General features: G+C 50.9%; 7 protein-coding genes and 1 non-coding gene across 8 annotated transcripts; 4 read left to right on the forward strand and 4 right to left on the reverse strand.

Moving 5' to 3' along the window:
* Nucleotides 1–134: 134 nt before the first annotated feature.
* Nucleotides 135–991, reverse strand: BDP81DRAFT_480694 (uncharacterized protein; the record flags this gene model as incomplete). The annotated part of the gene is made up of 3 exons (XM_060594937.1): nucleotides 135–441; nucleotides 498–852; nucleotides 910–991. 3 exons carry the CDS (start codon nucleotides 989–991, stop codon nucleotides 135–137), a joined length of 744 nt encoding a protein of 247 aa, XP_060446412.1.
* Nucleotides 992–4,042: 3,051 nt separating this feature from the next.
* Nucleotides 4,043–5,512, reverse strand: BDP81DRAFT_405808 (NAD dependent epimerase/dehydratase; the record flags this gene model as incomplete). The annotated part of the gene is made up of 2 exons (XM_060588953.1): nucleotides 4,043–5,155; nucleotides 5,462–5,512. The coding sequence occupies 2 exons, from the start codon at nucleotides 5,510–5,512 to the stop codon at nucleotides 4,190–4,192; spliced, it is 1,017 nt and encodes a 338-aa protein (XP_060446413.1). The 3' UTR covers nucleotides 4,043–4,189.
* A 6,611-nt stretch (nucleotides 5,513–12,123) lies between these two features.
* BDP81DRAFT_405809 (amidase) lies at nucleotides 12,124–14,718 on the forward strand (the record flags this gene model as incomplete). Its single annotated transcript, XM_060588954.1, has 3 exons — nucleotides 12,124–12,576; nucleotides 12,801–13,475; nucleotides 13,544–14,718. The coding sequence occupies 3 exons, from the start codon at nucleotides 12,124–12,126 to the stop codon at nucleotides 14,531–14,533; spliced, it is 2,118 nt and encodes a 705-aa protein (XP_060446414.1). The 3' UTR covers nucleotides 14,534–14,718.
* Nucleotides 14,719–17,186: 2,468 nt separating this feature from the next.
* BDP81DRAFT_316849 (flavin-containing amine oxidoreductase-domain containing protein) lies at nucleotides 17,187–19,268 on the forward strand (the record flags this gene model as incomplete). Its single annotated transcript, XM_060584202.1, has 2 exons — nucleotides 17,187–17,965; nucleotides 18,170–19,268. 2 exons carry the CDS (start codon nucleotides 17,187–17,189, stop codon nucleotides 19,266–19,268), a joined length of 1,878 nt encoding a protein of 625 aa, XP_060446415.1.
* A 580-nt stretch (nucleotides 19,269–19,848) lies between these two features.
* Nucleotides 19,849–21,635, forward strand: BDP81DRAFT_405810 (chondroitin AC/alginate lyase). The gene is made up of 2 exons (XM_060588955.1): nucleotides 19,849–21,068; nucleotides 21,120–21,635. Exons 1-2 carry the CDS (start codon nucleotides 20,149–20,151, stop codon nucleotides 21,418–21,420), a joined length of 1,221 nt encoding a protein of 406 aa, XP_060446416.1. The 5' UTR covers nucleotides 19,849–20,148; the 3' UTR covers nucleotides 21,421–21,635.
* Nucleotides 21,636–23,795: 2,160 nt separating this feature from the next.
* Nucleotides 23,796–25,510, reverse strand: BDP81DRAFT_214060 (chondroitin AC/alginate lyase). Its single transcript, XM_060582686.1, has 3 exons — nucleotides 25,324–25,510; nucleotides 24,448–25,267; nucleotides 23,796–24,396 (listed from the first exon to the last, which is right to left on the reverse strand). Exons 2-3 carry the CDS (start codon nucleotides 25,244–25,246, stop codon nucleotides 24,119–24,121), a joined length of 1,077 nt encoding a protein of 358 aa, XP_060446417.1. The 5' UTR covers nucleotides 25,247–25,267; nucleotides 25,324–25,510; the 3' UTR covers nucleotides 23,796–24,118.
* A 653-nt stretch (nucleotides 25,511–26,163) lies between these two features.
* BDP81DRAFT_t145 lies at nucleotides 26,164–26,254 on the forward strand. Its single transcript has one exon. It is a non-coding gene; the product is annotated as a tRNA-Gln (tRNA).
* Nucleotides 26,255–26,704: 450 nt separating this feature from the next.
* Nucleotides 26,705–27,382, reverse strand: BDP81DRAFT_460440 (uncharacterized protein; the record flags this gene model as incomplete). Its single annotated transcript, XM_060593655.1, has 1 exon — nucleotides 26,705–27,382. The coding sequence occupies one exon, from the start codon at nucleotides 27,380–27,382 to the stop codon at nucleotides 26,705–26,707; it is 678 nt and encodes a 225-aa protein (XP_060446418.1).
* Nucleotides 27,383–27,468: the final 86 nt, after the last annotated feature.

A 27,468-nucleotide genomic window follows, 5' to 3' on the forward strand; every position in this document is an offset into this window, starting at 1 on the left:
CAAAACGCGACTTCTGCACGCTCCCCAATTCTGTCAAGTGCGCAGTTAGGCATCTACGCTGGCTCGACCAGGCGAACCTTGTTTGTCGCTAGGACCGAACTTCCCGAGTTTGGCCACGAATCAGACACTACCATCTAAGCCGGAGGAGCGGCCGGGGCTTCTGCTGGGGGAGCGGCGGGCGCTTCGGCCGGAGGTGCCGCCGCAGGATCCCGAGCCGGGTTCGCGGGTGTTGCTGCGGGTGGCGCAGCTGGGGCCGCCGGAGCCGCCGGAGCTGCAGCGGGAGCACCGCCACCGCCCGCTCCTTTAGCCGGTGCTGGGACGAAGGCTGCGTTTGCCAGGGGAATCTGTCCAACGGCACCGCCGCTCACTGTGGTTCCGTCGACGTTTGCCTTCGCAGCAGCGGCTAACTTTGAGTATTGGACGACTTGGTTCGCATTGGTGCTGCTCATCGACGTTAGCGTTCAATCTCATATCCAATCTTTGTCGCCATGACGTACGGGTTGATGACCAGGACTTGTCCCTCTTGACAGTGAGGCCCTGTAGCGCAGTAGAGGAACATCGGGTCGGCACTCGTAATCGGCATGTTGAACGTTCCAACCATGGCTTGTCCGTCCTTGAAGGGCACATGGCCACTGTGAATAGCCGTCGGAACCTGAGCTTGAAGAGGTTGGCATGCGGCGCCTTCGGCACTCTGCGTAACGGTATGGTTGCCGTTGCTGAATTGGAACTGAACGACGTCGCCAACCTGAGCCATGATCAAGTTCGGAACAAAAGTATCCTGCGCTCCTCCAACCACCACCGGGATGAGTTGATTGCCTTGAGGGGTCGCTGGCGCGGCGGCTTGTCTTCGGACTATGCTTCTGTGGTTAGAGCTTGGAAGCCGAAAGCCGAAAGGTGAAGATAACATACTTCTGAAAGGGCGATGGGGAACACCTCCCACAACAGTGCCGTCCGACGGGAAAGGATCTCTCTTAGAGACTGGTTGAGGCATCGCAGTGACCGTGGCGGCTGCCACAAGGGCCCAAGCCGAAGTGACTCTCATACTGAGCAGTGAAAGAGAAGTAACGAAGATAAGATTCTTGAAATGAATGAAGCGAACACCGCTCAGCAGTGACTTTCCCCTGTTGATTAAAATGCTTAAATGACTGGAAATGCCGATCCTGACAGAAATCACGGCTTGACCTCGCTAGGAGGAATTTTGACTGAAGGAAAATTGAAGGAAAAGATGAAGGAATGTAGATGGAGACAGAACTTAGAGTTCGATTAAGTCTAAATTTTGAATTAGATTAGCACCGGCTGTAGTACATATTTGCCATCGGAAAACCCGCGAAGCCAAGACATGAGAAGCTCTTGCCCGGGGCTTTAGGGGGCTTTACTAATGATGATGAAGTGCCGAGAGATAGTGGAGGTGGGGGGCAGAATGCGAAGGTCTAAGACACTCCTAGACGTTAACTCGCGCAACCAGACTTCTTTCCAACTGGCGATGCTGGACATCGCTAAGGCTCGTGCTGCCAAGCCGTCTGATCATGTTCCGTGACGGTTTGAGGCTCTATAAGACGATACCTCTTTGGGAAGTCAGAGCCTCACAGGGAGGGTGACGATCTAGCGGGAAATCATGTCGATTGGATCGTCGCCGTCTGTTCTCCCCACCGAGGCTCATGGGATGGCGTAAGTCTGCGTTTCCGAGTTGAGATGTCAGTGGGGCCGGAGTGGGCGCATGGAGCCGGTAGGGGGCGCCATTCGGCAGCTTTCCATGTTTCATCTCGCCTTCAGGTCACCCCATTCACCGTTGGCAGAGTCCTTTTCTACCCTTCTTTCGGACTTTTCTGTGACGGACACCCCAAGAGTTCTCGACAAGTCTACTCCACTCTTGAACTTTGCGACGGCTTGTCTTGGCTTGTCAGTATGTAAGTGACAGGCTTTTGACATCCTTCAGCATTCAGGATAGGTCAATGGTTCGGCAGTAAGCGTCGGCAGGGCGCCAAGAGGCCTCAATCTGCCGCGTAGTCAGGTCACAACGCCGGACGAAACGAAGACAAGATGAGACGAAGAACATTTTACTCGGCGTTATTCCGACCAGCGCGCACGCTTCGGCCGTATTGAAATGCCCGCGGGCCCCCTTATCGAGAGTTGAAAACATTGACAGGACCCCGAGTAGATCACTCTGAGAGATCGACGCTGAAGCCGTATCAGTTTCTTCTGCTCTTTCACACGCTCAGTGCTGTAGCCTGTCGCAGCCATAAAGCCGCGTCGACATTACGTCCTCACCTCCGAGATGCGACGGCTTGTCCATGGCCAAGAGAGGCTTTGCGCTGATGATTCAAATACGAGTTTACGGATACAACAGAACTGCCATCTCACCTTTGAGAACTCACTCTTGCGCCATCGCAACAGCCCCACCTGCCCTGACTTGCCAAGTCAACATGAACCTATCGGACTTAGTTGGGCAACTTGAGACTCGAATTTTTGGTCGCTCGGCCTTTGTTTCCTCGACACTAGGGTCTTACGTCCATGCTTTTCGATGACGAGGAACCCCCTGGACTCTATGATTTTCCCGCAGCATGTCCGGGCCTCAATCCTAGTGCATGAGTCTTGTCTCCAACGGCCGGCCCACGGGGAACGGTTAACTGAGCCAGTGACGCATCACGGCTTCATGAGACACGTGGTTTGTAAGCTGCTCGACTCCGCCATAGCTTGGATCAGGCATTCTGATTCCGGTACAATCCGATATCCAGCCTCAGTTCGTGCACGCGTAATCCGCTAGCGTATTTTGCAACAACTTACAAGACACACTGTCGTTCGCACACTATCATGATGTGGAGATTGAATCCGATAACTCAAGCGATGAACAATTCTTTACAGATCAAGTCGTTATATCCAGTCTCTATTGCTAACGACAGTGTCCTTATTTCTGTATTCCGGACCCTTTATGTGTAAGGAATCATAACCTATCATGTTGATGTCCGAAAGCATCTCTTCTCGCTCTTGACCTTCACGATGCTAAGGACTCCAAGAACTTTCTGATAGACTTCTTTCAGTAACAACACAGTATCGCCGACAACTATTCTAGATGATTCTGTTATGGAAGTCTTCAACCCCCCCCCAGAAACCTAGAGAGATGATGCACGCCTTACATCATCGCTAGAATGTAGTGAAATACGCGTGCCGCGCCCTCCAGACAGAAACTGTGGTTGAGGCTTTACGAGAATCGCATACAAGACACCAAAAGTGCTTGGCACTCGAAGCAGAAAGTGTCGCGTGTTCGGGCGGTGGGGGTGGACCTTCTCCACTGTTCAGTCAAGCCGTGACGTTGGGCTCACACTTTTACGCCCATCGCAAGGCGCATCCAGCTATACCGCATCTTATTTCATCTCAACTTGCGAACTTGTGCGATGGGCATCTTCCGATACTGATGTGGCTTTGATAAGGAAGAGAAAGAGTGGATGTATTCCCCCAGGAATATGAGCATCCGTCCTAAAGTGGGAACAAGGGTGGGGAGGGCAACCCCGCATGAAGCGTCTTCGCGTACCTGAGGAGAAAGAAACATCATGCATTCATAAGATTTCGTGGACCTCGCACTGCATTACCGTCCGATCGCAGAGAATGCTTACAAACTGCACTTTGGAAATGGGAATAGGAAAGCATGCAAGTTGTGGCAACGAGCTATAACCTCAGGCTCAACTACACACCGTCATGACTGGAGCATCATTCAGAGCTATCGCAGTGTATCTAGGATGGCTTCCTTCATCTTGCTCTACCTCGTATCGAATAAATGCGGTTCAGCCAGCTATTACCAGTCCCTTCGATCCCTGGAAACGAGGTCCGCTGAGTAGTGGTTGACTGAACCTGTAAGTGATTTATATGAATCAAAATACGCTAAGACCGACATCGCTAGATATGTTTTTTACTTAGTACTGCTCTTCTTCTTATAACTTTTAGACGTTCTCTGCCTCTCTGATCAGATCCATCGTTGTGGAATTTTAGTATTTGGTATCTCGACTGATACTAGTAAGGATTCAGGCATGATGATGTTTTCTCAAGGTTTGGAGTCGTGAAGTGAGTTCAAATTTGCTTATCACGCCGGATATCTAAACTATCTGATGGAATTTGAAGTCCTTCAGCTGACTGAGGTATTAAGAACCTGACATGAGAAGCGGGAAGGTCATCCCCGCGGCGTGGAGGAACGACCTTAGGTTGTTCTCGAGTTTGAACTTCCTTCTTGGCCCATCTTCTCAGAGTTCAAGTTCAGTCTCGCCTTGTTCTTCGTCCAAGCTCCCAAAAGGCTATCAACCTTGAGGATGTTCTCGTGCCCAGCCGCCTTGGTGGCCTCGTATGCCAGGAGATAGACGTGCATCGACTCAGTAAACAGAGAACGACGATGCTTCCACCCAGTAAGCTTAGTCAACTTCGTGGAGTCTGTCCACTGAGGGAAGTTAATAATTGATGGCGGCCACATCTCATCCTCTTTCGTGTCCGCCTCATCGATGTACTTGAGACCGTCCTTGACTTGGTACTCCTTGGCCAGGGCCTGCGCCACCTTGTCGAGTGTCTCGTAGCTCTGAGCCGAGATGTTGAAGGCTTGGCCGTCAATTTCGGCTACGTTGGGGTGAGAGGCGATGGCAACATAGGCATCTCCGCAGTCGTCAACATGAAGAGCGTGCAGAATCGTTTTGGGCGGCGCTGTCAAGACGATCGGCTTGCCTTCGGCGGCCGCCTTGGAAGCGACGATGAAGAAGGCTTGGTAGTAGCTGGAGGCACGTCCGTAGACGTTAGTAGGTCGGACGAGGACCGGAGTGAAGACGTCGCTGTGTTGAACGATTTTCTGTGCGTACGTGGCCCGGTTGGTGAGCATGGAGACGGCCCCGATGGGGGACTCCTCCGTGTGTGGGGCCAGGCCCGGGGCTCCGTCGAAATGCGGGCCGATGCCGTAATCCTTGCATCCGGAAGTGAAGATAACGATCGACTTTGTGCCGGCTGACAGACTTGCGGCTCCGAGGGTACGGAGCAGTTTAATGGTGTTTTGATAATGCGGGATGTAGTCCGCTGGGTTCTCCGTAGTTGAGACAATGGCATCGAGCTTTGCTGGGAGGTGACTTTGAATGTTGGCGTGCGCGTCAACGTCATCGATAGCTCCAATGACAGGAATGATCTCCTCCTGAGCCAGACTTGTCGCCGCCGAAAGCGAGCGAACAAGACCATCAGCGCCACCGCAAGTGCAAGTTAATCAACAGAGTATTCGAGTCCAACAAGCAAAGGGATGCCATCACCACTTCCCAATCGAGTAAGTCGACACCCCATAGAATTGTTGAATAACTTGATGTCTTATATACTGGCCAATAGGAGGCTGTAGATCAGCCCCTGCCCCATTTATTTGGGCATGCCCAGCCACTGAAACATGCCAATATTGCCAACCTCGCCATCACATATGTTATGGAGGTTATTCAGACTACCCTCACCATACCAGACGAAGGCGGATCTTCCTGAAAGGTTTATGACAGGTAGATAAGATCATAGTGATTCGAACGGTTTATTTAACGTTATGATCGGACGTTATTTGGAAAAGATTTGTATTATCACACATCACCCTCATCATTTACCCCAATTACCTTACTGAGCTTCACGATGTCTACTGTTGCTGTTGCCTCCTCCTCCTCCGCCAACGCGTATGCGGTCCTAGGCGCCCCGCGCCTGCGGATCTCTACGCAGATCGAGATGGCCCTCACTGTCCGTATCCCTCCGAATCCCACGATTAACGACCTATATCACATCGTCGTGGGCAGTAAGAGGTACATCCTCGAGCAGCAATGAGCTCGGCTGAAAGGCCGGGGTCGATCCAGCTGGATTCGAGATCATGGCGACTTCCTTGTTGAGGTTATTCAGGGCCAGGCTGGGCCCTCCTTTTGGAGTTGCCGACGATGCGACTTAAAGGGGTCCCCTAGGGTATTTGGCGCTGCTGCCACTACTGCTGCGCAAGAGCACTTAGTTCGGTATGTTATCCTAAGCTTCCTGCTCATATAAAGTCTACTCTAACGAGGCTGAAGTGTCCATCGCATCTGCAAGATCTCAACCCTCTCAGATGAGGATTCTGACGCTGACACCCAACCCTCCTCATCAGACCCATCGACCCCTCCTCCATATAAGAGGGTGCGCCTCAACAACAGTAATATTCCCAAGGCTAAGATCACGACTCTAAGGGATCTCTGCGTTGCCTCCATTGTCTCCGCCGACCTCCCTTTTACCCACTTTGAGAACAACTTCCTCCAACAGATCTTACGGTACCATAGTAACGAGGTCGCCAACGAGGTCCCATGGGGTTATACGTCTATTCGGGACCGTCACCAAGACTTCTGCCGGCGCGGAGAGGGTCTAGTGACGACGGAGCTCCACCTAGCGGTATCGAAAATACACCTGTCATTCGATCTATGGTCGTCGCCCAATATTTACGCCTTTATGGGCGTCACGTGTCACTTCATCGATGCCAACGGCACGTTACGGTCACGCCTCCTAGGCTTCTCTCGACAACATGGAGATCATAGCGGTATTACCCTCTCGGAGACCCTCCTTAACGTCGTCAGTCGATATAAGATCCGGAACCGGATCGGAGTAACATTTCCGACAACGCGACTAATAACGACACTCGCTGGAACAGTACGTATCTCATGATCGAGAGAGTCATCAAGAAGAAGAATGAGATCCAGGCTTTTATACTATCGAATAACGACGACGACGACGTCAAACAGCATATACCGGAAGCGGATCTACTGTCTTCCGACGACTGGAAGGTTCTTGCCGAGATGGAAATGATCCTGGAGCCTTTTTATCGCCAGACGAAGAGGTGTGAGGGCTGGGGGGTTAAGGATGGGCATGGTCGACTGTGGGAGGTCACTATGGGTTTAGAGTACCTCCTTTCGCATCTCGTCGACTGGAAGACCTACTACAACTCCACGATTTCTCCTCTAGTTGACGATCCTTTTGAGGACTCGCAGCCATCTCAAACCCGATCCGGAAGGCCCCGTCGTCGTCGGTATAACCACCAGGCCCTCCCAGATCACGTGCGTGAAGACTGGGCATCTCCAGCCTCACGAGCCGCCTCACGATTCGACTCTCTCGACGAGAAGTGGCAATCCTTCCTCCGTAGTAGTATTGAGCAGTCGTGGCAAAAGCTCTTTTACTACTATGACAAGTTAGGGGAGTCACCACTGTTCTCTGGTGCGATCATTCTCCATCCGTCATATGGGATCTCATACTTACGAGATGTATGGAGTGATGACCACCAAGAGGGATGGGTCGACAAGGCTCAGAAATCCCTCACAGAGTACTATGATAAGTGGTATCGGCAGAACGGCCCGGAAGAGAGTATCTCCGGCCACAGAGGGCAGCGCGGAGGCCTTGCCGTTGACCCCGGCGCTCGAGATGATGACGACAGTCACTTCCGGCAGTGGGTTAATAGCCGGCGCCGGCAGACCCCACCCCGGATGGATGAGCTCGATATCTACCTCCGTCAACCTCCGGAGGAGACCTCCGAGCCCTTACGGTGGTGGCTGGACCATTCGGATACCTTCCCGACCCTCTCTCGGCTCGCGATCGACATCCTCGCCGTCCCAGCGATGGCGGCCGACTGCGAGAGGGCTTTCAGTACTGCCAAGTTAACCCTCACGTCGCAACGGATGAGTATGAAGCCAGAGACTATAGAAATTCTCCAGCTGTCGAAAAACTGGCTCAAGAGGGGGGTTATGCTGCAGAACAACGGCTTTGGACTACTGGGCCTATCGTGAATAGCTTCATATATCTCCCGCTTAGGTAATTGTAGATCACGTGTTTTTATATGGCGATTGATTGAATAACTTGCAAGTTAGCCAACTAATCAAAAACACCAAGAAAAATCTCATCAACCGCAAGTATGGGGGTCAAAATTGACTTGATTGCACTTGCGGGGCCGCTGAAGACCATAGGTGGTCCATCCTGCGGCCACGAAACTGCGGGCTACGGCATTGCCAATGTGGCCGTTTGCGCCAGTGATAAAGACAGTCTTAGGTGCCATGTTGATCGATTGATATGAGTTTGATGCTCGTCTTCTCGTCATTTTGAAGCCTTGATTGCTACTTATTTGTAGCCGTCCTTTGGAATTCTCAGGTTTCCTACTATTGCCTCCAGAGTCGGAACCTGGAATATTTCGCCTAGGTCTAGTCTGTAGATCCTGTGGTACAGTGGCACTGCTGGTAGGGGCGGAAAATATTTAGCGGCGAGCCGGTGGGATAAGTGACTAAAGGCGGCGTAACTCGTGGCCGACGGAAGTGATCCTTTGTAATAGGAAGCCAATGTCTCCAGTTGGAATCGTTATTGTGCCTTTATGACTTCGTCTGGTGCAACAAGTCGCCGAAGGAGGTGGTTTTTAGTCCGTCCCTGTCTGTCCTTTAACTCAGAGTCAGACTCAGTTCGATATATCTTTGCAAGTCATAACGAAGATTTCTGACGTTTTGCGCCCCTCAGCATGGACCACAATGCAGCGGATGAGTTCATGCACCCAGGAAGTCAATTGTTTCAGTTGGTTCGCCATTGGCTGCTAATGATTCAATCCGTAGCACCATCGCCGTCAAGAGACGGATTACTCAATGGGCCACCCTTGTGTGGGTATCGCTATCTGGCTGATAACGTTAGAGAACGGATGACAGATTGCTAAGCACGCAGCAATGAAGATGAAGTGGCTGCGTGATTGATAGTGCCTAGATCAGTCCACTAAAATACCTTAGACAAGGTCCCGGTTTTCTGGAATGTCAAGGAGACCGGCTTCTTGGATGCGGCTCGCTCAACTCAGGAGCTCCGAGTACGCGATCTGCCTTGGATGGGGTCCGAAGCAACGGCTTGCTCGGCCGTTCCACGCCGATTAGGCCCCATATTCGTCGGAGTTTCACCGAGTTTGCACACCGAGATCCGATTTCCCACCGAGGAGCCAACTCTAGATTAGACTAACGTACTTGATAAGCGAGCTGCCCAGACAAGCGAGCTGCCCACCTAACCATGATCACATTATAAATCTAACTAAGGAGCAACACTAAAAACATAAAATCAATTGAGACTACTCTGAATCCTATTCCTCAGATATTTCTTCATTGAACTGACATGTTCGCGCATTGTGGCCAGTGTTTCCGCAGACGCTACATCGCCGTTAACCTGTTTCTGTCCTCGGCCGACGACCACTACTCTGGCGCGTTTCCTCCTCAATCTGGGCCGTAGCCTCTCTCTGCGACTGAATGTCCTCTGCCTCAGCTACAGTAAGACTTCCTCCTTGTCTGAGACGTGTTTTCTTAGCCCTCCTGCGTCGGCTAAGTAGGTTATTTTCCTCCCGGAGGATCTGGACCTCCGACCTTAATAAGGCAATCTGGTGCATAAATCCCCGCGCTCCCTTTGATAAATGCTCTACAACTTCAATAATTGAAGTTGGGGAGCTATTCTGATGGCGGGAGATCCTCCTTTTGATGAGTTCGGACTGAGAAGAGGCCTCTGTTGGGTTATTTGGCGTCTGAGAAGTCCACGCGGGGGGTGTTGTTGGTAGGGACCCTGGGGGTGTTGGAGTGTGTAACTTGATATCAAGCTTCGAAAGCACACTTTCGGCACTTAAAGGAACAAGCCCGGCCCCTCTGAAGCCTCCCTGGATGTTTTTTACCGTTAGGGCTTGCGTGAAAGCGTTGTGAAATGCAGGGAAGAAGTCCTCCTTCGTAATATGGGTATTACCCCGGCGCATCTTATCCTCAATTTGTCGACCATAAGCCGTCTTTAGTGGCCCAAAACGCCCAAAGTCTAAGGGCTGAAGTAGATGAGACGAATAGGCCGGCATATAGAGTGTAACGATATTGTTTTCCTTGCAATATATCTCAAAGTCCGCAGAGTAGTGACTTTCGTACCCATCGACGACGAGGAGGCAATAACTGCTAGTTACACGCGGTTTTATATGCCGATCAAAGTGCTGGAGCCAGTCTAGGCCTCTTTCATTTGTTGTCCATCCGTTTTCAGACGTTGCGATAACCCAGTCGCGTAGGAGATCTGTTTCTATATACCAGGTAGAGAGGTGATATTGGCCTACAACGATGATGTACGGCGGAACGCTGTAGCCTAACGAACTAATGGCCTGAATGACTATAATCCATTCACGATTGCCAGGCTGCATCATTTTTGTATTTGAACGCCTTTCGGCACTCGTGACGACCATCCCGGATGCAATCTGGCCCATCATAAACCTAGTCTCGTCAAAGTTGTAGATATCGGAGTCTATAATGCCGTATTTCGCGATTGTGTTTGCTATAAGCCGAAACTACGTATTTATCGCGTCTGGATCTTCGTATTGGGCCCTTTTATAGTCTTACTTGCGAAAAAAGCGCGTCCGGAGCTATGGTTATTGTTTAACGAAGTTTGAAGCCCAGCGCTTCCTAACTGGGGGCACGTCGCGGTCGGCGAGTAATCGATTAGCCATTTCTTCCACACCATTGATCCGGGGAGGAAACGATCGGGAATCCAGGTCGAGGATATACTCAACTAGCTCCTCCTCTTCAAGCTCCGTCAATTTGCGTGAGTTAGGTATAGTATCTTGTCGTGCAGGTGTGCCTTTTAATCGGGTGCCTAGGGTCCTAGGGGGGGCTGAATAGATTCTTGCTGCGGCTCGAATGCTGAGTTTAGGGTTTTTTTTGGATAGCCTCGACTACTAAGTTCAATTGGGCCTCTTTGCTTTGTGACGACATGATTATTTGTGGCGTGATACGCATTAGAAGTGAGGAGGAAGGATGAACGCGGTTGGGTGGGCAGCTCGCTTGTCTGGGCAGCTCGCTTATCAAGTACGTTATTCTCTGTACAAGAATAAAAGTTTTAGCGCCTTCCCCGCCTCTCGATTATTACTGTCACTTTTATCTTCAGTCTCTGCTGTCCAACCTCAAAAATCACTTCACAGAGCACGTAATCCCGCACCGTTTTCAAGACCTCACAAGAAACTGTAATTGAGTAGGTAACATCCGGCAAGATGCCGTCTCCCGCTCCCTCTCTTGGCACCGAACAACAGGGCATCATCGTGGTTGACTCTGTCCAGATCAAAGAGCTTTGCGCTATCCTATAAAGCTCAAGGCATTCTGGCAACTTCTCACGTAAGCGTCAAAGGTGGATATATCATGATGATAGCCGCCCGACCTGCAGCAGTCCATGTCGGCCCCTCCCGAAGTCTCCACTAGACATGGTTATCTTGACAGCTCGGCGCAACTCCGTTGTTATTCTCGCACGCACGCGGGGCTTTTACGTATTTACACATCCGTATGGATCGAGAGCGATTCTGCCTTCGTACTTAGTCAACCTTGAAAGATTAAGTCAAGGGTTTGATCGAAATGATTGCCGTTCGGTCCTTGTCATGGAGGAGACTCCACGTGGTTCGTTCTGCAAGAAGCTCAATTCATCTTGGCCCCTTATGCAGGGTCCAAACGTTGGCGCGAGTCATCTTGGCGGGTTAGAAGACGCGACACGACTACGGAGTACTCCGTACATTCGATATCTTGGACGATTATCGATTGCTTGCCGAGAACGGGCGAACTTCGATAACTCATCTTCCACATGTCACCTTCCAGACTGGTAGAGCCTTGCACTGCTTCAGTTTCTGCGTCTATGTAAGTGTTTGCTACACTGAGTCGACAGAAAGTAAAGGGGGTAGGTTGCAACATTGAGTTCTCTCACAGTGAGTAATCTTTGGAGATGGAGATCGGGCAGAATGAGGTGGAACCAAGCTTGACAGGGGGGACACCACGACGCGATAATTCCCTCATTCCAAAGACAATACACATATACTTTTGTACCAATTTGTGCTGCGCACATACGGTACAAAAGCAGTTATGCAAGCCACGCTACTCCTGACCCTGTACCCACTGAGAATCTCAAGTCTAGTCTCTGTCACAATAATGAACATGAAGTTATCGAAAGATTGTCGGAAGATACTGCTATACACTTAGAGCAGAAATTTTTGAAGCATCATCATGAGCTCCGCAACGAGAACACAGCGGTCATCTACGTCTCAAACTTGGTATAAAGAGACGGTGAAGTCGCTCAGATCACTATTAGATTTCAGATCATCTTACCAAGACAATCAAAGCAATCATGAAGCTCCCAGCTTTCCTCGTCACGTTCTGTCTTATGGCACTCTACCTCAAGGTAGCCAAAGCTCTTACGCCTCTCAATGGCACTCTGTTTCAATCCACATTTGTGTCAGACACTCAAGATCAAGCTTTTCTCATTGAAGATGCTCAGTATTTGGCTGTCACTTCGGATCCGATTTTCACTGTCTCGTGTGTCTTGGACCCCTCCCAAGGGCCGCTCACTTACATCTCAGCTCTTTCTTCCACAACCACCGGCGATGAACTGCAAAAGGTCATCGAGGATTCCTTGGTAAAAGACGATGTCTTTGTTCAAGGTTTCCTCAATAATGTCCTTGTCAGCGCAAGTGGTTCCGATGAACTCGATGATTCAGTCATCAGCTACCTCGAGGGCCAAGGATCCAACATCATTTACGGTGGTGGTGACGGTCCATCTACTTGCGGCAACTCTACACTTGTTCCCTGTCCTCTATTCGCTATCACAGATGGAGACAGCCTTTATCTCAGCAAGGTGTCAAGTTGGGGTGTTGACGCAGTGCAGAAGCTCTCAGAGGCCAACTGCAGTTAGGGGTAGAATGATGAATTACTGAAATCTGCTCCTCCCCCGACGTGTACTCCCTGCGCTGTATATATATCTGAGCTGCTCCTTTGTTGCTTGGACTTCTTACTACCTCTAACTAGCCCCTATCCGGGAGGGCTCTGACAAAGGTCCTCCGCATGTACATTGACACGTACAGAAAGTTCGTGACTGGTACCTATGAGTCGAACGGGGGATACAAGGCATTCACTCAGTCTGAAGCCGACTGGGGATATGCCATGATTCCAGTTCCTTCCCGGCTCTACAGCACAGACGACACGAGGCCCATGGCGGGCCAGCGAGTTGCTGTGAAGGACATTTATGATCTCGAGGGAATCCAGACGACTGCTGGGAGCAGAGCCTATGCTGCAGTAAACGATGTCGCAAGTAAGACTGCGCCAGCTCTCCAGCAAATCATCGATCTCGGTGGCGTTGTCGTCGGCAAGCAAAAGACTGCCCAGTTCGCCTCCCCGCAGAGCCCCTGGAACTGGAATGATGCATTCTATCCCCGCAGCCCTCGCGGAGACACTTTCCTTAGCTGCTCAGGCTCGTCTTCTGGGGCTGGCTGCTCCATCGCTGCTTACGACTGGTTGAACTTTGCCATTGGCACCGATACCGGTCTTTCCATGAGACAGCCGGCTGCATTTTCTGGGACCTACGGCAATAGGCCTTCCCAGGGCATGATCCTCATGGAGAATATTATCACCAATGCTTTCTGTTGGAATAGGCCTACATTAGGCAGCAGGAGGTTGCTGCCGCGGTCCGTTCCAGCCACGGTGGTCCGTGTGGCTCAGCCACACGAGGGTGGTATACCCCAGACTTCCTGCCGCTGCTGGCACCTGGTTAGACTTCCACTCAAGAACAACAAGAACAAGCAATATCACCACTACAGTCGGTGATCGTTGCTACCCACGATACTCGACTAGTTTCCTTTTCCACCTGTGAATCCAACACTTTCAATGCCGATACTGCCGGCGTCTTCTGTCGCGATCCTGTCAAATGGGCCTCGTTTGCAAAGGCATGGTATGACCCATCACTCCATCAAGACACCTCTTTGAACGGATTGTCTGCTCTCTCCGTCTCCGACGATCGTACGTTCCCCAAGCGAATTTTGTACCCTGTCGACCATCTCCCGCTGCAGAACCCCGCCGCAGAGACCATTTTCCAGAAGTTTCTCAGCGATGCATCAGCAGCTCTTGGCGCCACTGTGGAGAAGGTCAACCTTACCGAGACGATCGAGGACGTGACCGGACGACCCATCTTGCAACTCCTCGGAGATTTGCTTGTTCTGTGGACACACGATTTGATTACGGAGACTGCCCAGCCCCTCCTGGCTCAGTATGCTCCGGCTTTTTCGCCCCTTGACGAGCCATACCGCGGGGCGTTCCACTCCCTAACCGTTGATGACAACGTTTACAAGGCGGCAATGACGAACCGGACCCGCGATGCTGCCTTGTGGCACGAGAAGGCCCTCTTCTCCACCGACACATCCTGTTCTGAGGCCATCTTCGTTTATGATGTCGGAACTGGCGGTATTCCTACTTTCCGATCTCAGGACCTCAACAGCGACCCTGGTTCGACGACCCCTGTGAACCCTACAACTCCTCAAGCAGGATCGACTGTGGCTTCTTACTTTGGCGACGCAGACTACACCATTCCCATTGGTCAAGTCTCATACTTCAGCAATGTCACTTTCCAGGATGAGATTATGCCTGTCACTGTCAATCTTGTGGCCAAGCGCGGCTGCGACTTTGTCTTATTCAACCTGGTCAACGACTTGGCCGACAAGGGCATCTTAAAAACGGTCTCAACAGGACAGCAGGCTTTTGCTTCTTAGATCAAAAATCACTCATAAGTGGCTCCATAGATTTTAGTTCCATTAGAATAGAGAACGACGAGCATACAGTCATCATGTTGACGCGGCTTGCGTGGCGACGGCTAGAAATGCTCAACCCCGGCTGGCATCGCCAGAACTATTGGACTCAAATCAATCAAATTCATTCAGCCAATCAACCAATTCACCTGATGCACGCACCCATGCACGTCTGTTTGTGAACACATTGCTCTCAATCACTTGGTGTTCTCGTATTTGGATGCTGCTGAAAGCCCTGGCTTGAGAAATTCTATCTCGACGAACGAGACTTGTTGTTGAAACACCGAATTGATTCACACTAGATGTCTCCTAAAACTTACTGAAGAAGCGAATTCCTACAACAAGCTTCATGCCTTTCGTTTCCTGGCTTCTATTTTTTGTCGCCGTTTTGGATATTTAAAAACATTGACAGCCTCACATCCAACCTATGAATAAGTAGGTACTTAGCCTCAGGTTACTACAATCGGGTAACCGTGAGAGGTAGATGTTTGAATGTTCCCATCGCAACATTGATACTATCCAATCCAAGCCGGCCTGGGTTCAAGGCATTTCATCTTTCCACGGTCAAATGTCGGGATGTACAAATGCAACAAAAGTTCATGCTTGCATTCCTCGCTTTCTAAGGAACCTGAGAGCATCTCAAGCCGCTCAATTCTGGTGCAAGAATCAAGTGGTTCGATGTACGCCAGGGGTTCGGAAGTGGACATGGGGAAAGCGCATGGCATTCACCCTGAGGATTAATCACTCAAGTGTGGAGGCGATTGGTTCCTCTTCGGTCTGAATCTGAGCTGCCTACGAGACGCACGAGCATAACAAGAATGTTCTTGGTCTCTTGAAATACGAAACATCCTTCAAGCCAAAATCGCAACAATAGCTTCCGTGATGTCCTTCAATAGTTGAACCTCCCCGCGCGCGTGTCGGGGAAAGGTGGAAGGCGGGCCCGCTCTTCTGTTCGTTATTATTCTCGCACGCACATGGTGCCCTTGTTTGTGGTCCGCAACGGCTCCTCCCGGATGTAAGTCCAACTAGACATAGTTATCTGACAGCTCGGCGTAATTCCCTAATCTGGATAACATCCATTCCTACATGTCTGTTTCTTGGTTGTTATGGGCAAACAAGCAACCGCCTTATAATTGCCATACCCCTAGACTTTGCGTAGGTATGCCCCGCTCGCTTCGGGATGTTACTCCGCTGTTCGCTCACAGTGAGAAACAAACCATGAATTGTGAGTTAACACAAGCGATATGGAAACGATCGAAGAGACTAGGGGTAGACTTGGGGATCGAGCTTCGTCGTAAGGTCGACTAAACTTTCATTCTCTTCCAGTATCTTCACCAATCCCGACGCCCAGACCATCGCATGACAGGGTTCAGAAGAGAATTGCAACATCCCAAAGTGTAAGGTGAGAACGCAACAGCTCCTGAGCAGTCAGACGACCGGAATTACCTTCCAAGCATACATCGAACGATGTCTAGACTGGCATATGTTCATGATGTGGCAGATGGATCAGTAGCAACCCATGTCAAGGGCTAGGGTCCCAACTGCTAGGCCCTTTCACAAATTCCCACAAGTGCTGTCAACTCGACCCTTAAGTGACTCTCCACAGGCCGAATATATTGCTCAATGTAGTATTTGTCTGCACTGGCAAATTACAATACTAGGCTGAGCCGTTCTTGCAGCCCAACGAGTTAGAGGACGACAATATCTTTCACGTCACTGCGCATTGTGAAATCACCGAAGCTATCACAGAGGGTCAAGTCCACAAGTTTTGAAGCCTTGCCTGCCTCAAATTTATGCAATGATAAACCTTTATGCGACCTGATTTAGGTTCTCAGTCTTGCTATCCCAGATATGTTGCATATATTCATCTAGTCAGGTATGCTTCGCAGTTGAAATGCACTGGTCATAATACCGACAAGATACTGATCAATGCCTTCAAGAAAACAATTTGGGATTGAGATCATCTGTGTCATGATCATACCTCTTGACTTGTACTCTCCTTTCCACTTGTAAGCCGAGATCACGAAAAGCCATCCTGAGCTTTGAAAGACTCCCGTCGCTAGCCCAACTTTCCAATAAGCGAAATGACCTGTGAATTTGATAGATATTTCCCTCAATGAACATTGACTTGACTCCATAGCTCAACTAGAATGACTCGGTGCCAAACCAAATTCCGAAAATTCTGTCGGAGCACGAGCGGCCTGGGATTGAGCCACGATGGGCAGAAAAATGACATTATTCAGAGAACGTTACGTTTTCTTCATGAGAAGCTCGGTGTACCATTGAAGGCGGCAGTGTCAAAACTTGCCTCTCCCATGTTGATGTGGACTGCATTGCAACTCAAGCTGCACGCAGGTGAGGAAGCATGTTGGCGATATCTCTTGCATCCGGGTCACAGACAGATGTTGCCGGCGGTTGAGACGGCAGTTCAATCGGCATGCTCGTTCTTGTCAGAACATCCTGGAGTTCGATATGGTTTTCACGATGTATAAGTAGTAGGCCTTTGCCCACCCAGTTTCCAGTCTCTTTTTTGAGGACATCGCTTTCACAGTCTCACTCAGATCACTCTCATTCATAAGGCCCTCAGCATCTCAATAACTCACGCATCTCAATCAAAATGCTCCCTTCTTTCAGCTTCAAGACTGAGGAAGCCTCTGTTGCTTCCGCCAACAAGCGCACTCCCTTCTCTCCCATTGGCAGCACTTCTGGTTCCCGTCTGGCTCAGCGGCAGTCCTCCGGCGCTGCCGAGCAGAAGGCTCGTCCTCAAGCTTGGGTTGACACTCCTCAGCTCATCTACTCTGAGTGGAACAAGGCTGCCGGCGACATCAACCAGCCTCTGGGCACCCTACCCTCCAACTTCTCGATCGGCCTCGTTGGCGCCGGAATCACCAACGTGGTTCTGGCTTTCAACCTGGCCAAGGCCGGCGCAGATGTCACTTTGATTGAGGCAACTGATAGCGTCGGAGGCCGACTTCGATCCCTCCCCACGGCTGACGGAGTCAACGTGGCGGAGATGGGTGCGATGCGCTTTCCTCCCTCGGAAGACCTTCTTTACTACTACGCCAACGAGTTCAACTACACTTTCATCCAGAACTTCCCTGACCCCGGCAAGGTCCCTACCATGGTCTACTACCAAGAGAAGGCTACTTCTTGGACCGACTCCAACACGGCCCCGACCGGCTTTGAGAAGGTCAACAACGGCTGGGTCCAGCTCATCTCGAAGGGTTTGACTGGTGGCAGCAGCACTTTGGCCGCAGGAAGTCAGATTACAACCTGGCTCTCCTCCAACGACACGGCCACACGCAACCTTGCAGTCCCAGAGTGGCAAAAGTACCTGGACACTTTCGGTGATGACAGCTTTTACACTGGTCTCCTCCGTATCTTCGGCGATTGTTGGTATACACGTCAGCAGGGCAACCGTACGGTTGGAACGAAGTGTCAATAATGGTCTATTATTGCTGCGTCTGGAGGTGGAAGGAGGAGATTGTGGGCAGAGCCCACGATCTCCTAGAAGTGGTATATAAGTGAAAGGGCCGTTTGTAAGTGCCCATACCGCCTTCCAGATCCATCTTTTCTGCCGACTGCTCAGAGATCCAACAGCGATGGTCACGAATGGGACGTTCCGAGCGGCGAGGTCTGGACCGATGATGACTTCCAACGCTTCGGCACCTTGGGAATCGGCTCTGGCGGCTTTGGCGCTGTCTACTCTGCCGGATTCAACTCCGTTTTCCGCTTGGTCGTCAACGGCCTCGAGTCAGACCAAGCTGTCTTTGCCAAGGTTACCGACTCAGGCCTGCAACCTGCCGGTATTCGGGATCTTGCCCAGACAATCTGGGAAAAGGCGACCGAGCTTGGTGTCAAGACCAAGTTCTCAACTGTCGCCGAAGTCACCAGTGGCGGCGGTGATGCCCTCGGCGGCCTTGCTGTTGGTGTGAGAGAGACTTCTGGAGGTGCTTCCACCAATATCGACTACGAACTTGTCGTCGTCGCAACTAGCAACTGGGCTATGAACTACGCCTTTACTCCAGTCTCGGAGACCACCGAGGACCCGATTATGCCATTGGAAGTTCAGAGAGCCATCAACGATCTCCATATGACCGCCTCATCCAAGCTCTTCATCCGGACTAAGAAGTTCTGGGAAACTCAAGGGGCTGGATTCCCTCGAGTTATTCTTTCGGACACGAACTTGCCGCAGACGTACACCCTGAAATACGGACACCCCGACTACGGCATGGTCCTCGTCACTTATGCCTGGGAGGACCTTTCTCTGCAGATGACGGCTATCTCGGATCCCAAGGAGCTTCTCACGGAGCTCAAGATGCAGATTGACAGAATCATGCAAGATTCCGACTTCCCTGAGTATGCGAGCCTTCTCGAGCCCGTCACTGACGACGACATTTACCTTATCCATTGGCCTCTTGACCGCTACTCGTACGGTGCTTTCTCTCTGGGATTCCCGGGGCAAGATGTCAGCATTGAGTCTCTTTTCTGCGATTGGGAGAGAATCAACCAGACCCAGAATTCGCGGGTTCTGATCAACAGTGATTGCACTTCGTTCCTTGGTGGCTGGGTAGACGGTGGTCTCCAGCCAGCTCACAACACTCTTTCGGCAGCCCTGGAAAAGTTTGGAACTTTGAACTCAGCGGCTTCTCATCTGGCACCTTCTGCACTTCTTGGCTCTGGCTTGTACCAGTATTAGATATTTCACCCATGGTTTCCTTGGTTCTCTTCGATTCATCATACCGCCATCAGGTAGACTCAATTAAAACACGCGCGTTTTCCCAAAACATCATGGATCCATGATCAGTGATTACTTACTGTCTGTTTTTGGCTTAATGTTCTTCACGCATGATATTGATAGACCAAAGCATCTGATTGTGAATGGGTGGTCTGTGATTGCTTAACTAGTATGTAACCACAAATTCTCATCTTTCCCGGCCTCGGTGCCACATAAACATCAGCTTTTTTTTATGCTTCTAGTAGGTGCGACAATTGAACCTACAGAACGTATTCAGTCACTTGAGCGTCTATGCAGTCAGTTACAGTAGCCTTTTATTAAATGTCAGATATACGGTCGAAGTTTTGTCCGGGGTAGTTTCCGGCGTACGACCCCGGTCATGAATGATGTTGACAGCCACATGGGATCTGCAACTAGCCTGCTCGGCACTACGTTCAACTCCACACATTAGGCCTTGGGTCTCAGCTGACACACCCCTTAAATCTCGTTCTCGGAGCGCAAGGATTTGTCGGAGTCGACCACCACTATTCGTACTCAGGGGCCGACAAATATTGATGTGTTCTTTATCACATTCGCATTCTTTTGTCTACGGAATACCCACTGCGACAATGGTCGGGAAAAGTCCCGGGCGCTAGAATTGGGCAGTAAATTCATATCAGATATCGAAACGAGTCCCGAGAATGGGTCGATTCTGCTCAAGGATTTGACGACCACCTTATATATCCGAATGATCTACTCGGCCTTCACCTCAGCTTCTAGCAAGCCCTCGCACCTTCAATTCTTTGAGTTTCCGTTCACTCAGTAGTTTTGGGCTGGTCTCAGACCACCATATCTGTTCACAATGAAGTTCAACTCTGTTTATAGCAACCTTATCACTATCTTGAGTTCTTCCTTGTTGGTTTCTGAAGCGTATGCGCTCTGCTCCAACTCTTCCCGATCAACCTTCAAGCATCCCGGCCTTCTTCATACCAGCAAAGACTTCGACCGCATGTCGGGCCTCGTCGACGCCCAGAAGGTGCCATGGACAACCGGCTGGAGCAAGCTCAAGACCCGCGCCAACACAGCCTACACTCCCAATCCCAAGGAGACCGTCTGCCGCGGCGGCGCAGGTCGCGAATGTAACCCCGAAAACTACCCATCTCTCTACCGCGATGCTCACGCCGCCTACAACAACGCTATTGCCTGGAAGATCACAGGCGACGAGGCCCACGCCAACGCGTCGGCTCGGATCCTCGACGCCTGGAGCGATTCGCTCGTCTACATCAACGGCTCTTCGGATAAGTACCTCGCGTCGGGCATCTACGGCTTCCAGCTCGCCAACGCAGCCGAGATTCTGCGGGAGTGGAAGGCTTGGGACGGCTTGTCTGCGATGGCCGAGATGCTGCAGAGAGTCTTCTACCCGATGAACCACAGATTTCTGATCGACCACAATGGCGCCTCCATCGACCACTACTGGGCCAACTGGGACTTGGCCAATATATGCACTATGCAGGCTATCGGAATTTTGACGGATAACAAGACCATGTACAACGAAGCCGTTGACTACTTCAAGAACGGTGCGGGTAACGGCGCCATCGAGATAGCTATTTGGGAGTTGCATGAAGAGGAAGGTTCGGGCAAGATCCTTGGTCAGGGCCAGGAGGCCGGTCGTGACCAGGGGCATGCTCTGCTGGACTTTGCTTTCTTGGGCGTCTTTGCGCAACAGTCTTACAACCAGGGCGATGACTTGTTTTCGTATCTCGACAACAGAATTTTGGCAGGGTAAGTGATTTCTATCACAAGAATAAGACAGCATACTAACATGGCATAAAGATCGGAGTACGCCGCAAAGTACAACCTCGGATTTGACGTCCCCTTTACCAACTTTACCAACAGCCACGGCACGGCTGTGAATATCAGTGAAGCTGGACGTGGCGGACTTCGACCTATTTGGGAGCTTCTCTACAACCACTACGGTGTCATCAAAGGGCTCAATGCTTCTTGGACCGAGCAAATGCGCGACCACGTGGTCGAGGAAGCTGGTGGTGCTGAGGGAGGTGGTGGTGACTACGGCACGACCAGTGGCGGATACGACCAATTGGGCTTTGGTACACTCCTTTACAGGTTGGAGTAGGTTTGGGAATAGTTGATCTTCCACTGGACTATTCTTCAGGAATCAGAGAGGATATGTTCGGATTTGATTTTGACCCCAGGCCCGTGCCCTCACAGTCCCTCACACTAAGCGAATACGTAGCCAGCTTTACTGCTCTTTCTTTTCTTTCTTCCTTACTCTCATTCAGATAACATTTACTTCTTATTTATACTCAAATATTACTCATGTCCATACCATGACACGTCGTCTTGCGCACACGTTCTGCACTTTATCGCAGCTGACAGCCTTGAGTTATGTTGGCTAGCTCCTAGATAGATTGCATGCACCTGCCTACTAAGTACTCTAGGTTTCTGACGGATGGTATGCATTTTGACAAGAAAACATGCCCATGTGTGCCCCCAGCGATCGAATTTCACACGCAAAGTTTGATCATGGCTGTGGGTTTGCCATCACCATCGTTGCTTTGTTAGAATCTTTAGGTACCTTACTCTTGCTAGTTTACCTAAGTAGGAAGAAAAGCTGGCATAACTCAATAAGCCCATGTCAACCCTCCCCAACTAGGATGATCGTTACTGGTCATGCGACCCTCGGACCCCACAGTCTGTTTGGCCTTTGTGACCCAAGGCGCTTCCAACTCTCTTGACAGCATACGGGTAGTACAGGATATCCCATATTGGGTTTGTGGCCGTTACACCTCGCTTGTCCTGGGAGATGGTTGCCCAAGGCCCATTAACAAGAACTGCTTCACATCGATACCACTTTGGATCATACGGGACACTTAAATTCAAGTTGAACTTGGCTGTATCCCATTGACTGCTGCAAGACGCCATGCGGGGTACGGCCAATAAGGGCTTGTGGTTTCATATACTCTATCCAATGATAAGCTAGGATTTCCGGTACTTCTATTCTCTAGTTATCTTGGTTATGCCAGAGGTACCAGCAATCTCTGTTGATACAAAGCGGTAAATTGCAGTCTAAGCAGCCCTTTCTTGTGTATCTAGGCCGTGGCTGCGCAAGGCTATTTCCAGATACCTCGGATAAGGCAGTTCGGCGAGATAATGCGCCTTTACTGCTGCAATAAGAGCACCGCGAATTAACCTTTCTCGATCCCTTTGTATGGTGTTGCCAAAAGGAATAGAGGTATTCCTTTTATCTTTAGCTTGCCCAGGCCGAGGTCTAGCAGGAAGTCCCAAGCAATTGCCTGCCAGCCCCCTCGCCGGATAGGGTGGCCCCATTGATAATAGGATCTCATCTGGTCACTAACATCAACGCCGTTCATCTTATGGTTATACTCGTCTATTGGTGCCGGCACTGGCAGGTTCTTCCGGACGTCGGCGCCGAAGACTTTCCCGGCAGCCCGCTTTACAGCAGTATCTCCGGTTGGCCGGCGCCGGCTCCGAATAATATCCTGGCCTTCCCGGAAGACTGTTGTCAAGAAGAGTACAATAGCATTATCTTTCCAGGTGAACTGGTTAACCTAGAAGAACTGATTAGTATAGAGATATCCTTAGAAGGTAGTCTATAACACTATACCTCCCCATCTAAAGTAGGGATATAATGTATCTTGCCCCAAGGGATATAATGTATCTTGCCCCAAGGGATATCTTGTCCTTCAGTTGCTTTCTCGGCAATATGGATCTTATCTATGCCGCTATCTTTCCGGCAGGTGCTAGAAGCTCCGACTTGCTGCTTCCGGAGAGCCCTAAAGAGCCGGACAGAAGAAAAGAGGTTATCTAAAAAGACGTGGTAGATTGCAGCCGGAAGTAGGGCAACTAGGGTCGTTACAACCCGTTGCGTCGGCGTTAAAAGGGCCTGCTTTGCCGCCTCGTCATCCGGCGCTGACCGGGCCTGTGGGACTAGCCCGTACGGGCCCTTTCCGTGGATATGCCAGAGCCACCGGAGACAGTAGCCTGATTGGGCAAGAATCCATATCTTGAAGCCGGTCGGGATCGGCTTAGTCGGGATTGTTGTTGTCTCAAGGGACCGGCCTGTGAATCGGACCATAGCCTCGTCAACGGTAAGGTCAGAGCCGGCCGTATAGAAGGAGTCCCCGGTATCCTGGATATGGGCCGACCACCCGTTAACCTTCCGATACGTATCCGGTATTGAATTATCCTGGGGCCGGCGTCGGCACCGGCCATGGCTAGACTGACTAGGGAACTCAGAAGTATCGAATATCCGCAGCTGCCGGGATAGTCTTTGGTAACGGTCACGGGATATAAACCGGGTAAATAGATGAATAGGGTCCTCTTTCTCTTGCTGAGTTGCCCAGTATCTTGATAGTTCATACTCCTTATGGATCCCTATATAAATACGGATTCCTAAGAAGAGGTATACCTCTTCTATAGAGGTCTTTTTCCACTTATACACTCTTGAGTGTCTAGGCTGAGGGCCCTCCTTAGATATCGGCGCTGCATTTGTCCACCGGACCCACTGCTCAACAAGGCTCCGGGGAACGTATCGGAGGAAAAGGTTAATCGGCGTTTCCGGTAAGTCCCGTATTTGCCGGTCCCGGGCCGGTATATTAAAGGGTATAAAAGAGCCGGGCAAGCCAGGCTCAGCCGGAGGCTCATGGGGCCGGACTGTGCTATTATCGCACTTCTCCGGGGTACAGTCGGCAGTACAGCCGACTTTAAGGTCTTCGGGAAGGAGCTCAACGAATATACAGCTCCGTACGGAGGTATCGGTAGCTACGGAGGCATCGGAAGCATCAGAATCACTAGAAGACATCGTAACATTGGTTGAAATGATGGTTTTGGTAGTGATAGTAGGTAAAAAAACATAGGGGTAAATGATGTTTCGCCTTGTACCGATTGAAGTGCGGGATAAAAGTGGGCGCTTTTATGGACCACCCGTTTTTTGGCGTCTTGCAGCAGTCAATGGGATACTCTGCACCTTTCAGCAGGAGGTTGTCACCTTGACTGTAGAGGTCAGAACCCTGACTCTGGGCTACCCGTGCAGCCTGAGCGACCCATCCCAGACCGGACATGGCATGGCCTATGGGACTTGTCAGCCACGATTATCCTCGATAGATGGAGGCGAACTTACTCTGATCGCGGCCAGACTCCGAGCTTTGGCCCGTCTCGGGTTCGAAGAACGAGTATAGCCCCGCACAGGGGTTGTTCAAGTACTCATTGATGGCATAGTTGTAAAGGGTGACATCGTCGAGATAGACAGCAAAGCTCAAGAGGGCCTTGATACTAGCCATTCCGTAGTTCGCCTGGCCAATAGGGATCGACTGGCTCGAAAACAACCAATAGAGCTGGATGCTGAATCCAGACCCGCCTTGCCAGCGTGCTCTGGACTCAGTCCAGTTCCCCTCCCAGCGCATGATCTCCGCGGCATTGACGAAAAGATCGCCGTCAAGGCCAATGAGGAGGGAGCGGTCCGTCCCGATGATGTCGACTGGGATGGAACCCCAGCTATCCAAGATGCTCGTGCTACGGTTCCAGTGGGCGTCGTCCTTTGTGATGTACCACATCAGGGCATTCTGCCATGCAGCTCGGGCGTCGGAGGCGAAGGATGTGTAGTTGCTGACGCTGCCGCGCGAGATGACTGGCTTCGGGCCTTTCATCTCGTACGTCGCCAAGCTGTAGCTGTCCTTGCTGAAGACAGCATAGGTTGACGCCCAGGGATCTTTGTCTTCGAGGACTCCATTGCGAATGCGCTCTAGATCCTCATGCGTGTGCCAGATACCAGGATGAACGAAGTCACTTGGTCGGCTCTTGAGGTACTTTGAAATATCACCCGCGGGAGACGGAGATATGACTGGCACTGGCCCGAAAATACCAGGAATGTCGGCTACTGTGGCAAAGCATGACTGCGTGAATATGGCCACCCATGGCATAGCTGACAGTGATGGGAAGACCTAGAAATCGTGAGCATACTACAACTATCCGTAGATGTTCGGTGGGGCCAAGGTACCTTCCTCGTGTTGCAACTTGTCACACACAGCGCCAGTAAGCGGGCCTTTGGAGTAGAACGATGCTGAGTCGTGGAATTGGAAGCTCCGTCCCATGAGTCCACGACTAGCTGAGATGACTTGAGCTATTTCATGGTGTCTACGGATTACACATTTAACTCCATCATCATCGGGCCCGGGGGAGGTTGCGGGCCGGGAGTGCAACGGCGAGAGTTCATGGCCTGGGAGATCCCCGGAATGTCACCACGCACCAGAACCTCAGCAACTCCGGGGTAAAATGCGGGGAGTCGCATTCACAAGTAGCCTGTGGGGAACCATGGTAGCTTCATGCATCTTGTCATCCGGGAGGTTCGACGTGCTCTAAATGTTAACCTTCATCATTTTCGTACGTCGTGATTCAGCGATATGGAAGGATACTGCTCTCGATTTCCCCCACAAAAGCCGTTATCGGCGGGGCATCTACCTGAGTTCGTGTTAAACGCCCCGAAATTGCCTGGGCGGATTTGCTCACGTATCCAGTAAAGCGCAACGCGTCTGTCGTAAAGCAGTAATTTCGCAGGCATGGTGGATTGCCAGGCATCTGAAACATGTCATTAACATTATCCATCAGTCGGGTTTTCTTCTCCATCGCTGTGGAATCGAGGTCCACGGGGCGACTGTGATGATAGCGTAGGCAAACAATTATCTCGAGAGAGGGAAAACTTAGAGGCAAACTCACTGACCTGTCTGTGGTACGCGGGAGCGAAAGGGGACAGTGATGAGTCATCGCTTGCCACACAACAGCCACTGCTCCGCTTGCCTTGGATGATAGGTTGCGCCAATTCCGCACGTCCTCTATCAAAGGTTGTGTAGTGTAGTGGTTATCACTCCGGATTTTGATAACATCAAAATCGAACCTTTCCGGCGACCCCGGTTCGAACCCGGGCACGACCTCAATCTTTTGGCATTTTCCCTTTTGACTCCCATCATCTATCGGATGCACTCATTTTGGTGCCTTGAGATTCTTCATTGATACAATTGCAATGATTTTCTGCTTGATTATTTTCTTCTTCCTTTCCAAACTGACTAGCAGCAGCGTTCGCGCTCATACTCCTGGTTTCCGTGTAACGTACTAGGGATCAGTGTCTTAACCAAGCTAAGCCTGCGAGAAAGCCGATCATCCACAAATCCCAACATAAACAGACAGAAATGACTGCAAAGCAAGTGCAAATGAGACCTGGTATCTGTTCATCCGCCACAACCCTGCCGGAATTCGGGTTGAAGTCTGCAGGCCAGGCATTGCCAGGCTTGTAAATTCCTCCTCTACCGTCATCGCTGCCTCCGTTGCCCCCATTATCCGATCCTAACCCCGAACCAGACCCCGCAGTCGCCCCGGGCCCGGATTCACTCACAGTCACCAATCGGCGGCACAGCATCGGAATTATTGACTTCCACATCCGGCCCCGGATTCGGGATCATGACATCCTGCGAGTCTACCGTCTTGCATCCATTTCCCACATTCGCCCTGAAGATCTCTGGTCTTTGGTTGAAACTTTCACCGTGGCCTCCTCCACCACCTCCGCCTGCAATTCTGATTACGGCGCAGTTCATGTACATCTCCCTATTCCCAAGATTGTTAAACCACGTCCAAGCAAGAATGGCCTGGTCAGAAGACGGCATATCATCAGGCAGTCTGAATGCGAGTTGAGTAGCATCGCCACTTGGGCAGCCGCCGATGAAGCTGCGTATGACCTTGAATGAACTGCCACCGTCTACCGAGACGCTGATTTGGCATGATCCACCTGCATGCACAGCATGGCCAGAAATCGTGACAGAGTAGCTACCACCGGCATTCCATGTGTCAACAGGCGCTGCCTCGTGGGTTCCTAGAAAATGCAAGTAGCCTTTGCAAGGAAAGTCGGAGCCGCTTGAGGATAATGGGGTTGTGTAACTGAAGTCGGCGTTCTCGGGAAGGGTATTTGGGTTCCCTTTGGCTTTGATTGGGGGAGGGTTAGTCATGGCCATGTGTGCATAACCTTTGCCGGCCATGCAAGTGAAGCCAAGCAGATATAATATACGCATTATGAGCTTATCTTTGTTGAGGAGCCAAAGAGTGCAGGGGTCAATCTTAATTATTATCAAAGTTCTGGGAATAAGTCAATTTTAAC

This window comes from Colletotrichum phormii, assembly GCF_030913505.1.
Source record: "Colletotrichum phormii strain CBS 102054 chromosome Unknown BDP81scaffold_8, whole genome shotgun sequence".
NCBI lineage: Eukaryota > Fungi > Ascomycota > Sordariomycetes > Glomerellales > Glomerellaceae > Colletotrichum > Colletotrichum phormii.

What these genes read in the sequence shown, in the direction of transcription:
- BDP81DRAFT_405810 (XM_060588955.1), top strand. Translation starts at nt 20,149, where the DNA reads ATGAAGTTCAACTCTGTTTATAGCAACCTTATCACTATCTTGAGTTCT. An exon ending in GACAACAGAATTTTGGCAGG is followed by an intron (nt 21,069 to 21,119) that starts GTAAGTGATTTC and finishes CATGGCATAAAG; the next exon opens with ATCGGAGTACGCCGCAAAGT.
- BDP81DRAFT_214060 (XM_060582686.1), bottom strand. Translation starts at nt 25,246, where the DNA reads ATGCCATGGGTGGCCATATTCACGCAGTCATGCTTTGCCACAGTAGCC. An exon ending in GGAGTCTGGCCGCGATCAGA is followed by an intron (nt 24,397 to 24,447) that starts GTAAGTTCGCCT and finishes CAAGTCCCATAG; the next exon opens with GCCATGCCATGTCCGGTCTG.